This window comes from Cyprinodon tularosa, unplaced genomic scaffold (assembly GCF_016077235.1).
Source record: "Cyprinodon tularosa strain WSP-4 unplaced genomic scaffold, ASM1607723v1 ctg10, whole genome shotgun sequence".
NCBI lineage: Eukaryota > Metazoa > Chordata > Actinopteri > Cyprinodontiformes > Cyprinodontidae > Cyprinodon > Cyprinodon tularosa.
The window spans coordinates 3,468,577-3,485,660 of NW_024037782.1; the positions used below are offsets into that span (position 1 = coordinate 3,468,577).

General features: G+C 35.0%; 1 protein-coding gene across 3 annotated transcripts in view; it reads left to right on the plus strand.

The window, feature by feature from the left end:
• LOC119796177 (cadherin-22) overlaps positions 1–17,084 on the plus strand; it is a 226,656-nt gene that overhangs the window by 108,018 nt on the left and 101,554 nt on the right. For 2 of the 3 annotated variants that reach the window (XM_038304645.1, XM_038304799.1), the window contains one exon: positions 10,308–11,383. In XM_038304645.1, coding sequence (XP_038160573.1) covers positions 11,153–11,383 — 231 coding nt within the window. In that variant the 5' untranslated portion in view covers positions 10,308–11,152. Of the gene's footprint in view, positions 1–4,092; positions 4,222–10,307; positions 11,384–17,084 lie in introns of all 3 variants that reach the window. The other variant, XM_038304725.1, reaches the window with a different exon arrangement.

Sequence of the window (17,084 nt, forward strand, 5' to 3'; positions counted from 1 at the left end):
CCAATCAAACCACAAGATTTCAAGTCAAGTCCAAACATTCCACATTGCTTCAAGTTATAAACAATACAACCAAGTCATTTTATTATTCAAATGGTTCCCAAAGTTTTCAAGTTAACCCCACAGATTAGCTTTAGTTACACTTTTGCTCGATCCAATGCTTCTGGACAAGCGGGTATGAATCAGTAGACTGTTGCTTGTAGTGTGACTTTGAAGCAAACACTTGGAATGAGCATTGATGTAGTGAAAACAAAAGGATTACCCTTAAACAGGACGAAACCTGGAGCAAAACCAGGCTCAGTGTGACCTACCTGAGAATGTGTAAATATTTAATTCAGTCAAAGATGGACGAAAATCACTAGGACAAATTGTTTGTATTTCTACTGACCAGATATTTTATTACTTGACTTATTCACCTAAAAGACATTATTCCAGAACTGCTGCTCTTTGTATCAAGGCTGAGAAACCTGACTGCTCCTAATTAACAACTGATTTTTTTCTTCTCATACAGCTGTCATGAAGGTAGTACTGCTCTATAATCTTTGTGATTATAGCAAGAGAGTACAGTTTTACAACTTAGGGTTTCTGTGGCTTGAGTAACTGACTTTTGGATTTTCCCTTGTTTCTTACCAGAAATTTCAGTTCTTTTTATTTAAGATTTTTTCTATTTATTTGTGTGATTTGATATTGTACATCTTACAGTTTAACTCAAATCTTTTGCAAATAATTTGTGAATACCCTTTAAAAATGTTAAACAGCAATATAGTCAGAATACAATATCTGTGATGCAACAACTCAGCAAAGCTTAGCTAAATGCTTTCAGTTGGAAAATGTCAGCATGAGTAATCAAAACTAACATATGTATCTTATATTTGTATCATGTATATGTGAACCTAGCTTTAGTTTTATTTTTTAAATTATTAGTTTCATGAAGCAATCAAAAAAAACAAAAATAAAGTCTGCTCCCCCACCCCCAGACCTCATGTATGTACTTCACACAATTCTCTGTTGCATCTTATCTGTGTGGTCAGAGAAGGCACAGCTAAGAGGAGAGGGGGTTAATGGCAGACCAGAGAAGCAAAGATAAAAAGCTTATCAGTGGAAAAAAAACTGCACAAAGACGTTTCACTTATCAGTTAAAGCTTTTCCACCTCATTACTAACCATCTCACAGGTTGCTTTTCTTGTTGACCAAAGATTTACTCTATTTAAATGGGTTTTGCGGTGTGAAACTGTTTTCCCATACATTCTAGATCTGCCAAAAAAACTTTTTTTTTACTGTAGCTATATGTCCACCCTATAAGTCCTTGCTACCAGCCTGCTACCTTTTCTTCTTTTCAATGAATAGTTAAAGTCACCAGTATTCTCTTTCTAAAAAAGTTGTATCTTATCCAGCAGAGTACAAGTTGTGAGAGGTAGACGCTTTCAAAAAAAAATCTTTGACACTAGAAACATCTGGTGCATACTGCTGCTCATGTCTTGACTAAAAGAGGAGATATAGCCTGTTAAAGGTTAGAAATTGGCAATATGGCATATTTATTAAATCATTGGTATAGTTATTAGTTAATCATTTTGATATAAAAAAGTGAGATATACAAATGCCAGTTTCTCTTCCTTAAAACCAAATTATTCAAAATGTATACACAAGATCACACAGCCTGTTTGTGTGTCTGTGTGAGCATATTTATGAGGGAGTGTATCAGAGACAGAAAGGGCTGTCTGCTGGTCATTGGCTCCATGCCTATCAGTTTGCAGTGATCAGTCTTGCCTTGCTGTCGTCTGTCCGCTTCCAGCTGTCAAAGGGCTTGCTCAGGGCATGCCCACTGATGAGAGGCTGCAGCCATGCTCTAGGATCCATCCAGCACTCTAATAGGTCACGGATGGCTGCACAGGGCTTGCCAATAGCCTTGGACTCGAGAATGACTCCATGAGGGAAGGGAATAAGATAGAGGAAAGAGACAGATTCAATACGATAAATGTATCATCTTGAATTTTTAGAAAAAAACAAAAAATTTACCTTGTATCTATCCATCTCATTATAAATACATTATTTTTAGCTATTGAACCCCAAACTTCAATAATTCCTTTGGCTATTTCCCATGTGTCATCCATGAAGTGCAGTTCTTTCCTCTCTTTTTTACCTGAAAAGGAAAGATTTTTGTTTTTATTGAACAGCCACCTCTTTCAGAACATATTTCTAAAAGAGTTGTCTAAGGAGGTGAAAAGTGGAAGATTTTTCTCTTATTGAGCTTGAAGCTTCTGTGAATAGATTTTTAGTTGAATTTAGGTCTGGAATTTAGCAGGGCAATCATAACTCATAAATATGTATTGACTTAAAATGTTCCTCTGGTTATGTAGTTCAGTTGGTATTGTCCTGCAGGTTGGATTTTCATAAACTTTTAAGAAGTTTAAACTGTATGACCTAACAGGTAAAAGGTTAACAAAGTAAGTATTAAGTTCAAAGACAGAATTTTGCTTTTAAATGCTAAATTGCAATACACATTATTTGCTAAACAACAGTACTGCAGTAACACGTACAAAAAGTAAGCAAAGCTTTCTTGAAATACAAAAAAAATTATATATATATATATATTCCATGCACATTTAAAAGTTCAAACAAAGTGACACAGATTAGTTATCTGCCAAAAGGGAAGAGCAGAGGTTTAGATAGGCAAGGGAGAGTTGGATTTTCTCAATGCCCCTTGAGGCACAAAGGAATAAACAGTATGCTTTTATTTCTTTGAAATTATCACTCCATAATTCGATCACTGAAACTTTAAAAGAAGCACTTTGGATTAGTAATTCAAGTTTGAATGTTTATGAGTATACTCAATTACTTTTTTTCATCAAGTGCAATCCACTGTGCCAGAAGGGATTCATTTCTTTTTATCTTACTAAATGCTTATGAATCATAAACCTTAATTTGAACTATGCACAGTAGTTGACTCCTCTGAAGGATCCATCTAAAATTGAAGTTCTTCACAGCCCTCTTCTTCTTTTTGCAATTAGATAGGAGTGGGTGAAAATATGCTTTGACCTGCAAAAGGTGAACATTTGACTTTGATTTCTAGCTCTTGCCTTTTATCACACACCTCTTTAAAACAAAACATGTTAAATGTCATTAATTGACAAAAATGATCTAAATATATTCCCACAGAGAGCTTAAGACAATGCAGGTTCAGTAGTCATCACACACTGAAGACCTTTACAGTTCAACTTATATGCACACATTGCAATCTTTTTTGGCCTGCTTCCCAAATGTTGAAAGCAAATAACTTGTCAAATGCTGATAAAATTTGATTCAACTGAAATGTTCTTAAGTATTTCATTTCAGTACATTCACCTTATACCATGTAGGATAGAGTTATAACCCATGGTTAATGGCAAGGGAAGGTGCTCCTAATTATCTAGCCATTGTTTATGAGATTATTGTAAAGAAGCAGGTCACTGGCAGAGAAGCTTTCTAACCCCAGGGCTTTTGACATTTTTAGCTAGAGGCAACACAGCAGGTATATGGCCTGCTATAAGATGTTTCTAGTTCAGCAGACAGTCACAGTGTTGGCTGGAAGCAGTGTGAAGCATGCAACATCCAAATGTGAAGACTTGCTTTTTTTTTTTACCATCACAGTTAATTTTTCTGAGGATCAGAGGGTTACAATTCTGATTGACACTGTTGAAAGTCATATAATACCAGAGGAGAACTTAAGGAAATGCTGATTTAACCAAAGGTTTAAATATTGAAACTAAAGTATAACAGAAAAATGCTTTATATGCATAACTTTGACTAAACACAAACTCTACTTTGAATAATGATGAATAAACATACCTGCTTTTTGAACAAGTAAAGCACAGAAATAATATCCTCCGTATCTTGTTAAAAAGAATTGGCCTTGGTATAAAAAGTATCTCCCTGGAATTAAGTGCTGAATGTTCCAGCAAAATTGTTTAGCATTTAAGGGATGTGTTTAAACTTAGTTACACATAGGTATATTATATGCCTATGTAATAAAGACCAAAAAGATTTTATATTAATAAAATGTTTTTTTATACACAAAGCATTAACCCTAATAGAGTTTTTCATTTTGTGCATTAACAGAATTGCGATGAGCAAACATAAAAGGCCAGGTCTCCATTTTCTGACATTTCCATGGAACAATCGGAAAACCATAAGGTGACAACTGGGACAGTTACTTGACAGAGCCTGACTGTCCTGCAATGAATCAAGGTACAACGGCAAGTTTGCTTGGTTGAGGAAATAAATTAATCAATAGCAGCTCTAAGTTAAATCAAGCCTCCCCATTTATCTATATGATATGGCGTTTTTTTTTTTTCAAATACCCACTGCCCTGCATGTTTAAGTGTTCCCTTGTCTCCACAAACCTGACTTAATGAACAGGTGATAAACAGGCCACTGCAGTCCTCGGTGGCTGCGGGGGAGTAATGCAATAATCTGCTGAAGCAGAAACTCATCTAATAAAGGAAAAGTAAACAACATGTTTAAAAACCAATGGCCGGCCCTAATGGAAAATTCCTTTGAAATATTTAGTTAAATAAGTGGCAAAATTATCGCATAACATTTTCAATTCCAGCTTTAATTTCAGGTATGATTTTAAAAATTACACAAACATTCGTTTTGATACTGTAAAAACAAGCATTTATTTTACAGATACTTTTCTATTGTTGTGAACTTTATATAAACAAACAAAAAAAAAACTCTACAGTATATGTAAAGATATCATGCGAGATCAAATAAATCATTTTAACTTTTGCTTACAAGAAAATTGTTTTATACAAGATCTTTTTTTCTCTCTGAACTTTACACTGTTTTTTACTGAAAATGTCATCAGATCAACAGCCACCTATGGTAGGAAATTCTGAATAGGGACTGCTTTGACTTGCAGTGAGTCGAGTAATCTCCTAGTTAAAGATTAAACTCCAAAAGCGTGTGTTGAATATTAAGGGAGTATGTGAGAGCTTTGCAAATCAATTTCTGTTCGATGTCCATTTCCCTTTTAAACCTTGCATTAGAAGCTTCATTCCCAAAGGATCATGGGTGTATAAGCACAGTATTGAAAACCTTTAGGATTATGGTTGTCCTGCATCATATTATCTGGCAATCCTCTGTAGGGTTAAGCTTTTCACCCTGTTCAGCTTTGTCTCACTCTCAAAGTTATATTCTTTAAAATCTTTTACACAGAATTCTTTAACAAAAATGTATGTTCAGGTAAATCTAGAAATCAAAGCTAAATGTGATAAAAAAAAAGGTCAGCAGTTTTCATTTAATTCAGAAAGTTACGGTATACTCATACATACAGGGGAATATTTCAAGCCCTTATTTCTTGTTATCTGATTATTATAGCATACAGATAATGGAAAATGTATTGTTTTAGAACATATAAAGTAAAAAAGAAATGTAAAAGAACTGGGTGTAAAATACTTTTGTTAGTTTAAAAATAATTGAATGGCTTAGCTACAATATAATATTAGAACTGCTGTCACTGTATTCAGTGCCTAGATCTCTCAGATCTTCTGGCTCTAATCTACTTTGCATACCTTCAACTAAAACCAGACATGATGAAGCAGCCTTTAGTTCTTATGCTCTACAAATCTGGAATCAACTTGTAGGATGCTTTACAGTTAAAGTCCTGAAACCCTCGTTTCTTTGCTTTAAATCGAGAACAAAATCACATTTGTTTAGTGGCCCTTAAATGTGCTATATAAGTGTTATTAGTTAGGTTTCCAGTCTAACTTTTGTTAAATTTTCTTATTTTATCTTGGTTTTTTTTTTATTTTGTCAGTCATCTTTTTCTTTTTTCTTATAAAATCTACTTAATATAATTTCACTTTTATTCTATTTCTCTGTTTTGCCTCTACAACATACTTTTCTTTTATTTAATTTCTCATGTACAGCACTTTGAATTGTCTTGCCACTGAAATGTGTTATACAAATTATTTTTGCCTTGCCTTTAAAAAGGTGATTTATATGGAAAAAAAAAACAAACAGGACTTGAAACACAAATAATTAGACAAACTCAGCAACTAACCTCTTCTGAATTTAGGATGATATTCGGATCATGAATGTTGGTTCCTCAAAGATGGAGGTGTCACTGGAGGTTCCCAAATGAGAACTGTTCCACAATATAGTCAGAAGTTTCTGAGGGAGAACTCCTGGGAAGTTTTAACAAGGGTTTCAAAGCAATGCTGCAGAGGCAAAATCCGAACGTAATAACCAGAAGGGAGATCCATAAACAGTAACAAGGAAATCGGGCCATATATATATATATATATATATATATATATATATATATATATATATATATATATATATATATATATATATATATATATATATATATATATATATATATATATATATATATATATATATATTCTGTCATGTGCTGTATATTAGTTATGCACAGCACCCTTAGGGTAAGTTGAAATATTGGTTATCTGCTTACTTTTCTTTTATCTGCAGCATACATGTTGTTTGTCTAATACTTTTTTTGCTCACCACAATTCTGCTCAAACTATCGTGGCAGACATGGCAAAGATATACATTTTACATATAACTTTAAGAGTAGAAATTGTGCTGCAGTAAGGAGTTGAGGGTTGAGGGGTCTGAGCTGCTAAAGGTTCTTGTGAATTGTTTGCTCTGGAGACTGGACAGCCTTACAGCAGTTGGTTTCCAATACCACGGACATTGCCTTGACCAACAGTCTGAGAAGGAATTATTTCCGGAAGCTCCGAGCTTACTTGCTGGGCAGAGGGAGAGTGAGATTAGAATTGCCTACAGAAATACAATAGGTTAAACCACCTGCAGGCCTGAGGAGCTTTTCTTCAGCTTGTGTTGCAATTTTCCCTTTCTATGGGTTGTGAGACCAAAGACATACTAAATGGTTTTTTTTCTTCTTTTTTTGACATTCAACTGTTGTTCTAAACCTTTCAAAAACACCATTAATCACAGTTACACACAACACCACCATCTGTTCTGTTTTCTCTAGTTTTCCATGAAGCCCTTTTCATTTTGTTTCTTTTTGTTCTAAATTGTACTTTGCCTTTACTCCTTTAGTAAAGATAAAGTACTCTCCTTTAGATAGCCGTCTCTGACATCAGGTCTTTAATAGTTTAGCTTTGCATGTTTGCCTTAATGTCTGTGCATGTTAAAACATCAACAAAGTATCTACCACCCTTTTGTGTTATCTTGTGCTTATCTGAAGTATTGGGGGTGTTGCGGCAATGAATAGAATTAATTGATTAATACTTTCCTCTAATTAGTGTTCCCTCATCCATTTAATCATCTGGCTTAGGTGAAGACTACTTTGACTCAGATTAAAAGCAGATGAACAGTTTTGGTTCAAAGTGCAATCAAAAAAACAAAAAGACCTCTCACATTTACTTTACTTTAGCTTTTCTCTAACCATGGCTGTTTTGCACAACGCTTAAACTATTTAATGTAACTCTCATTAGAACAGTTTACTACAAAAACCTGAATTCTTGAATCTGTGTGATTCAGTGACTTGAGAGCATACAAGTCAAAGGAAAGTAACATGATTAAATATTTTGTCCTTTGTTGATTATAGATACAGTTAGACAGTGTATTGGAAACTATAGTAAATCCATGTGCATAAAAGTGAATTTAAATATTTGAGAGAAAGTAATGCATCTGACTAATTTAATTACGTGAAATGTATGTTTTATGTAGGTTTTATTGCATTCTCTATAATGTATTTAAAACATTTTTTTAAATTTATTTCAGTCATTTTGGCTTACAGCCTGCAGTGGTGGTAGGGGAATACTTTTAAGGGTCGAGAGACCTCACTGAAAATGTCCATGCTCTCTTCCCTACCCCAGAAGTGCGGAAGATTATTGATTCATATTTTGTGGTTCCTTGCTTATCTAATAAAAAGTCTGATTAAATCATGGTTTTAATGCATGCTTCAATTTCTCTCATGTCAAACAAACTGGCGCTCAATCTTTACTACATAATTTCTAAAATAACATATCATTAGATCCTGCAGCTATTTTATTGTGCAATTTGACTTGGTTACAAACTGTGCATTACAGGAGCAGCTTGAGTAGCACTATCTGCAAGCAACAGGAAAGTGTGAACAAAATGAATCGCTTTGTTTGTCAAGTCCACCATCAACTGACAGTGAATTTACAAAACAAATTAAGCCTAAAAATATATTTCTGAGACCTGATAATTCAGTCAACACCGGGAATTATCTTTAGTAAATAGTTTGATAAAAGTGTTGCTGGAACAGTAACCAACTGGAGCTTGAGTACTGTAACTGTGAGGGATAGAGCAGGGTTAGTGTTAAAGAACAACTCAGTGGTGTTGAACGTGCACTGAATGAAAGACACTAACCTTCTCAGATGTCGGGAGGTAACGCTTTTGTTCTAATGATAGATCCAGCACTTACATTTGGATGATTCTGATCTTTAATTGACTGATCCAAATTCAGACAATGCTAGACAGAGCAAAGGCTAGCAGAAAGCCCGAGTCAATTTGGGTGTCATGCTTTCAAGAATCTGGTGGTCAGCCTCTGGGAGATCCAGAAATATACAGTGCTCGTCCCAGCAACTTGAGCTGCCTCAGGTGTAACCTCTCAGACCTTGATAACTGGTGGGAGCATTGAGTGATATTATGGGACTGCATGCACTAGCTTTGCAGGCAGTAACAGGCACTTATCATTACAATTTTAACCCACAAAGCACCTCTATTGTGCAGCTATCGAGCAGGAGACAACTGGAGACAAGAACAATTTCAGAGCATCTGCAGAGCCAGTGGGGAGGCTGGTAAATGTTGACGTGCACAGGATCTAGTGAAAGTAGAAGACCCCAAAGTGAAGTTAGGAATGAAACCTGAATGCTGACAACAGTGCAGGCTGATTTTTTAGTTACAGCTAGTCACTCATATTCACCCTATAAGAAATGTGATGGAGATTTTAGCATTTTGGTCCTCATTATCAGGAACAGAGAGTGGAAGATCTTTAATTTCAGCTACAGTTAATAGTAAAGGCTGTGGGTATGAAGATTGCAGAAACCTACTGTGGGAGCTTCTAGTTGGATTTGAATGAAGATTTGAAAAATATCTAGTGATTGGTTTAATGTAAACCAAACCCTTTGAAGTACCTAAAAACATTAAAAGGTCCTTTAGATTACCACATTGCTTCTCATTTTTGCAGCCAGTCTTATTCTACATGTTGTTTTGATTAATAAACTTATATGATACATCTAGCTGTGCTACTTAGATAAAGTAAATGTTAAAGTAGGCTGTCTTTGATATCTGTGTCTGCCCTTTTCTGAACTTTTTGGTTCTGTTTAAGTTTTCTTTTTGAGTTTTCAGTTACACTTTGATTGATGACGTTCTGTGTTTTCTTGGACAGACAAGTTTCTTTTCATTAATGCAGTCGCCCTAAATAAAACCTATTCTCTCCAGATAACGTTTAGGCAGTAATACATGCCTGCTTAAAAGTTACTAATAGAAGTGTCAATGTTCTTCCTGCTCTGTGATCAGATCATATCAGAGCGATATGTAGATCAATGAATCTGTCTGGTAGCCATTTACAGAACAGGAAGGCCACAGTATTTAAATTAGAGATAGCTAAGTTTCTAGGACAATATAGTTGCAATTTAAAAAAAAAGTCCAAAAACAGCGGATGAAAATAAAGTTACTAATAGTCTGTTTTCATTTCCATTTTGTGTTATTCTAGTTGTTTTTTGGTTATTAGTTTTGAGCATTTATGTATTTCTTGTTTACTCTGTGTTGCCCACTTGTGCCAATTTCCTTTTCCCTAGCTCCCGTCACGATGCTTCTGGCCACACCTGCTCCCAATCAGTTGCTTACTGCATTCATTGTACTGTTTGTCATGTATACTACTCCTCTAGATTTTGGTTCCTGAGTTTGTTGTTGATCAGTTCTCGATTATGGCTTCTGTATTTGTACATCTTCATTAAAATGTTCAAGAAATCATCTCTGCCTGTCCCTCTCTGTATCGGGGTCCTCAACAAGTATCCACTACTCCTGACACATTCGCGATCTTCTATTTCATCACAAATGAGACCCCTTTATTCCACACTGTTTCTGTACTCTCATCGCATTATAGACAGTCCCCATCTGTGCACAGCTCTACTATGTTTTTTACTTATAATGGGGGAGAAATGTATACCTTTCTAAAACACAGATGAGCTAGACAGTAGGACATACACTGGGAAAGTATGAATTTAAAATAAAAGGGGGCTATCTGGATACATGTACAGATATTTATGTCCATATAATGACAGCTCTTTTCCTCTGTCTTACAGGTTGCTTTCCTGCCTTGGGATCACTGATAGAGACATTGTCATGCAGAAAATAATTATATAGGACCTTTAAAGAATGAGCTCCTCAAACCAGTGGATTGTTCTGAAGGTCAAAGCCATCCAAGATCAAGCCCAATTGCCAACAGTGAAATCAGCTGGGCTTTTCAGAGTTCAAGATTTTTGCTTCTGCAAGTAAAACCAGTTGGAGTTGTTCAAGGAATTGAATTGCAAAAAGGTTTCCTCTTCAAAATAAATTTAGTCGAGGAGTTTTTCCCAGACCTTTAAACTACCATTGCAGTATCAAACCCTTGCATTGTGCTGAATGGATTTAAAATGGCTGTAGGTGCTGTTGGAGACAGGAAAATAAAGAATGGATGGAAAGGTTCAGATGTATTCTTCAATAGCAAATTGTTCCTTGCCCTTACCACTTTGTTTCCCCATAGTCTCCCTACGGACCAGTGAGCCACTCTGGTCAAATGTTTTGTTTCTGACAGCCTCAAGTATTTTAAGGGTATTTCTCTATCTCTTTTTTACTGATTCCATTTTAAAGAAATACAAGAATCTCAGTAACAGAGAGCAAATACTCTAAAGAATCAACTTGACTGTCAATATGGTCATACAAACTTACTTTCACTGGATGCTATAAATCTATTATGCCCTACGACCTGCCCTGCATTCAGCAGACAACTTTAGATTGATTTCTGATCCCATTGATAAGCTTTCAAGTTCTTTCACTGAGACATTTTGACTTTACCTGGTGGACTTCAACAAGTGAAAACCTGTGTGTCTACATCTTTGATTTTTCATGTAGACACAAGACAGATTTTTTTTTTTTTTTTTCCAACAACATGGTTCCTTTTTGGACAGCAGGACCGTGGACACTATTGGCAGCATTAGGTCTTTTGAGCTGCTTTTGTTCTGTGTTGGCTGAGGCCTCAAGGACTAGTCCCACAATCTCAACAGCGAGTAAACACCAAGAAGGACCCTCATCACTTGAAAGAGTAAAGAGAGGATGGGTGTGGAACCAGTTTTTTGTTGTGGAGGAGTACACAGGCACAGAGCCTCTATATGTCGGAAAGGTAAGACACTCCTTTCACAACCAAGGTCTTTCAATATGATCATATATGATAATTGTGTTTTACTCTGTTAAAAAAAATTATGCTAAAACAAAACATGCATTTTCATGAGAACACACACAAAAAAAATAGATTTTTTTGTTTTGTCTTGTTAGAGCAGCTGATGAGTCTATTGCCCTTTTGACAAACCATACAGTAATAAAGTTCCTTGCTGATGGGGTTTGTGTTATTTGAAAATGTATTCTTAATGAAAGTCTGTGCCAAAAACGAGTTTTTGGCATGAAATGGAAAATTGAGTCCATATAAAAAATAATTAATTTGGTACAGTACAGTAAGTAAGTAAGTATAGGATTAAATAAAAAAAAAAGATAAATGCCTTTTTAAGTATGTTGGGTAGTAAAATTACGTAGTTTACTGTATGATCCTGATGCATCTACCTTAAATACATTTTAGTTTGTGATATTTTGTTATTATATCAACCTTAAATCAAGCATCTAGTTTAACCTAAAATGATTCATATATTTTCATCACACCACAAATGTGGTTACTAATGTGATATACAATATGCATGTCTTGAAACAGGAAAAAAAGCAAAAGGGGCATTTATAAAAAAAAAAAAGAAGTATCTTAATTGCGTTAAATTCATTTAAAAAATGCCAAGTTATTAATACCGATTAATACCTACCCAGTAATGAACGAAAAATATACTGGAATATCAGCAACCAATCCCTTCTAAAAATTGCTTGATTAGTAATTTTATAGTTTACCTTTCTTGCAACTGTTGGATGCACCAGAAATATACCTTCTGCCTTTGAGAAGAAATATGTAGATGCAATTAGAAGATTAATTTAAACCTAAATTCACAGGGGGCATGAAATACCACTGAATCCAACTGCTTTCCTTCTTTATTTTGATAGTAGGTATATAAAACAGGCTTACAAATAAAACAGATGTTATGGCAGTTTATAGGTGTGTTGTGCTTAAAATTATATTTATTTTTAAGCCCACCTGGTATGAAATCACCTCTTCAGAATTTACATTTACAATTGTGGGATAAAAATAATTGGTTTTATGTCAAAATCCTTGACACTATTAAATTAAGACACCTACATGATTTAAAAAGAAATCTTATCTAAATTTTACACAGAACTGAAGCTGTTCTTTTACTAATTTAGTTAAAACTTCATGTTTAATAGTACATTTTAAATAAACCTAAATTATTCTGTCAACTCCCATAAAAACATAAGAAATTAGGACTTGAAGCCAATATCATTATTGAATTTAAGGGTAAATGTATGAGGAACATGATTACTGTTGAATCCAAGAAGGTGTCTTTGAGAAATTATACATATATGAATAAAATTGCAAATTTGAAATAAACAATTTAAATCATCTATTCACATTTAAATGCTGGATCTAACTTAGACTTTCAAGGTTATATCCTGTCAAGTCTGACAAGTATGCAATCCAGATACAACAAAAATGACTCCAGCAACATGATGCAGTTATAACTGTGTTGTACCAGGCATCCTTTCTAAAGGTTCAAAATATGTCAGGTTAAAATTTAGGAAGATGTTAATACAATTGAAGTCAAAAAATAAAAAATGACTTGGATCATTATTTCTTAAAGAGTGGTTCTCTAAGGTGCTGCTTCTTACTCTTACCCTTAGGATGTATCATTATTCTCCATTGTTAAAGTCCAGTAAATCTGAAGACATGCTCTTTAAAATAATCTTAGTTTCCATAATGAATCACATTGCTCAAGGTATGTAGATTTTGCACCTTCGTCATTGTTACTTTCTATCCTCACTCTTCATGAAATAGATGAGAGTTTAATTACTCTGTAAAGTAAGCAGCCACATTTATGCAAATATTATAAACTGTTTTTTCATCTCGAAAACAGAAAAGTGAACAAAGTTGTTGTCAAACATACTCGCATGATGTTAAGTATTGTTCTTGGTAGAATCCTTGAAAAGAATCTGGGTTTTTGGTGGGATTAATATTAAAAATGTGGAATGAACAAACAAATGCCTCAAATCCTCTGTAATGCAAAAAGTGGTAAGTTAAACAAAAACAGACAATATTTGTAAGTGAATAAAAGAAAAAAAACAATCAAGAAGCTGATCATAAATTTACACAAAGTTTACGAGCAGCTGCAGCTCTTTATTTTTTCTCCTGCATATATCGAGTTATTTCCACATATTCCACCAAGTTACTTAGCTTTTTTCAAATCAGATTTTTTATCAGATCAGAGGAGTTTTTTTTATTTATTTTTTCATTTCAAGATTTAAGAAAATTATTCAAGATAACTTTCACTTAAATATTTCGGTCTTCATGTTTTTAGTACAAATTCAAAAACACCAAACACACCCATTTATAAAGGTATGCAGACAGTAGAGCTAATATGTTAGAATTTGGTTTGCTTCCAAAGCTTCAAACATTCATATTTCTTCTTACATTAGATAGGATGGATTAATTATCAACAATAGGTTTAAACTGATCCTAATTATGTGCCTTCAAAAGCTTCCTATATAACCTTACAAGTTGACAATTGACTTTATGCAAAATGTGTAATCCAGTTCTTTTAAGTGGTGTATTAGCTGTACAATGAAGTACAACCTTTCAAAGAAACTTCCCTTTCTATATTTAAAAAAAAATGTTTTCTTTCTTTGCAAATAATTTTCTGGTTTGGACTAAGACTTACCCAGATAGAGATGGAGATGAAAGAAAAGCTTGAGTCTTACTGCATAAAAGTGAGAGTTTTTTTTACCCTGTTAACAGTCAGCAAGCTCCATGCTGTTTAGTATTTCTGTTTACAACATTGTTTTACCATGAACTCCGTCGCCTCACCCACCCAACCATTCATCTATTTCCTACACCAGCCTTATCCTTGCAGGGGGGTTGGGGTCTATCCCCAATGGTACATCTTGAGCCTATCCATCACACAGCTCACTTGCTTCAAAGAGCTTATATTCAATTAATAACTTCATAGAAAATCCATCCACCCATCCACCCATCCATCCATCCATCCATCCATCCATCCATCCATCCATTTTCTATACCTGCTTCTTCCATATAAGATTAGAGGAGGGCTGGTGCGAGAGGTTACATCGTGAACAGGTCACTAGTCCATCAGCGTAACGCAGGACAAACAACCTTGCACACTCCTACTCATATCTATAGGGGTTAATTTGGAGACACAAATTATCGTGGTAAACAATGGTGAACAAAAAACCTGCTACTTTTAAAGAAACATAGTATTTTTTTAATTAATACTCTTCTTTTTATGTTATTTTTTTAAATCAAGGCATTTCAGGGAATTTCTGATTAAAAATTATTAGACTTTAGACTCAACTTTATTTATCCCTTGGGATTAATCCCTCAAGGAAATTCTGGTTCCAGTAGCTTATATAGAGTAGAAAGGGCAGAGTTAAAGCAAGATGTCATTAAAGATAAAAATACAACACACAATATAAAAAGAGTGTATATAGTACAAAAAAACATAAAAACACTGTAGTTGACTTGAATTATTGCAATTGCACTGCAGAGAAGTACTGACCTTATTTAAAAGTAAAAGAATAACAAAGGCTACACAGTAGTTGGCATGCGTTATTGCACGGCGAAAGAGAAGATTATTGCACTTGAGCAACAATTACTAACGTTTTGCACAAGATGTCCAAGGAGGGAGGTGCTGACCTTTGTCCCTCTTCCTATCACCTCCTCCTTCAACCAAGAGAGGAGTTGTAAAGCCTGATGGCTTGAGGATCAAAGGAGTATAGCAGTTTGTCGGTCCTGCATTCGGGGAGGAGCAATCTCCCACTGATCAGGCTCCTCTGCGGCTGACATTGTGGCTGTGGCTGACATTGTTCATAATGTCCAGCAGTTTGTTAAGTGTCCTTGTTTCTGCCATCATCCCCAGAGTCCAGCTTCTTGCCAATCACAGAGCCAACTCGCCTCCCCAGTTTGTCCAGTCTGGATGTGTACTTCTTAGATGTGTTGCTTGCCCAGCACACCACGGTGTAGAAGAGGACACGGGCGCTGACACTGGCAACCGCAGACTATTGTTTTTTCATCAAAAGAAATGTTTTATTATCCTTAGACCTGCTTGCTATGAATTTATAACACCTCTTTTCAAAGACTGTTTTGAAAATACTCAACCTTTCCTTAATTTGCAGGTTTCCAGCTAGTCTACAGCTATTCAATGTCGAGTGTAGGTAAGGAAAAAGGAAGAAAAAGTAAAAAAAAAACTGGTCTCGTATGACTTAATGACAAAAACTAAAGCAAATAAAAAAAGAAAGCTATGTTTTCTAAACACTATGGAGGTTATAAACTTATTAAAGACCAAACTCTAAGAATCAGGCTTCCAGCTGAATATAATTCCTCTTTAACTTAGTGGAGGAAAATATTTTTGAATGCCCAAACAGAAAAAAAAAAATGTCTTCTTTCTGCTTCCTGTTTATCACATTTCTGGAAAGAGAAGACTTAGGTGATTTCTATCTAGGGGTGAGGCCTGCTTTGTCTTTGACTCACCATGTAAATCAAGTTGTTATAGAATGAGTAAGGGGGCATTTCTTAAACCTTTCATTATCTGCTGACACATTTTGTGACAATAAGCATGCATTTTTTTTGACTTACAGCTGTTCTATCACTCTAAAGTGGTATTTTATATTATTTCTTGCCAACACAGTATTGGTCCTCTCTTAATTGGGCTTACAGCCAACAGAAACAACACCCTCTATGAAGGTGTTTCTTAACAGATTAGTCTTACAGTTACAACAGACCCGACAATGCTCTTTTCTTGTGAAAAATGCCTTCGATCCATAAATGTAGTCACTTTATATTTCTCTCTGATTTAATAACTTTCAATCTTTTTAGTTTGATTAGTACTGTACATTTAAGAATATTTTTCAGTTTGTTTGCCTTCTTCATTCACATCCAATTCATCAGCTGCTTCTCAAATAAATCTCATGAGCTAATGAGACTGGACAGTGTGTGCGATTCAATTGCTTTAAACAGGACGTGATGTGAAAAGAAGAAACATTAGGGCAGACAGAATGAGACTCAGCGATGAGTCACACACACATCCATCATGTGATCCCCTTGTTCCTAATGATTCAGACATGGCAGTTGGCCAGCTAATATTGCATTTGCATATATTGATCACTCCAGTCTTACAAATGAATGGGGATGTTCTCTGCAGAATGCATGGCACACTGTTACAAAATAATTATCATTTGGCCATTACTTTTCTGCAGTTTTGCTCTCCGATGCGTCCCTCCCGGCTAGACCGAGAACATGGCCAAAAGGCAGCACTAACAGAAAGAACTGAGTGATACGTGTCCTGAGGAATGTAGAAAGAGGGAAATCGGTGGATGCTACATGGAGAGGATTGGACCACATATAGACTTGACTTGTGATTCAAAACAGAATAGTATGCCAAGAAAACGAATTATGCAAAATAGCTCAAGGCAGCTTAAGAAACTGTCACAGCAGGAGAAAAGAGTTGATATTATTATAAGATTATATTCTCACTAATCTAAGCAGAGCAGCGTCACCTCCCTCAGTATTAATGTAATGCAAAGTAATTTCCCTTTGGGATTTTTAAAGTATATTAAAAAAAATAAAAAAATAAATAATAATAATGGTCTCTGTTCGAGTCCAGTACAGTAATTCAAGCTTTGTTATGCAAAGACAAACACACGTT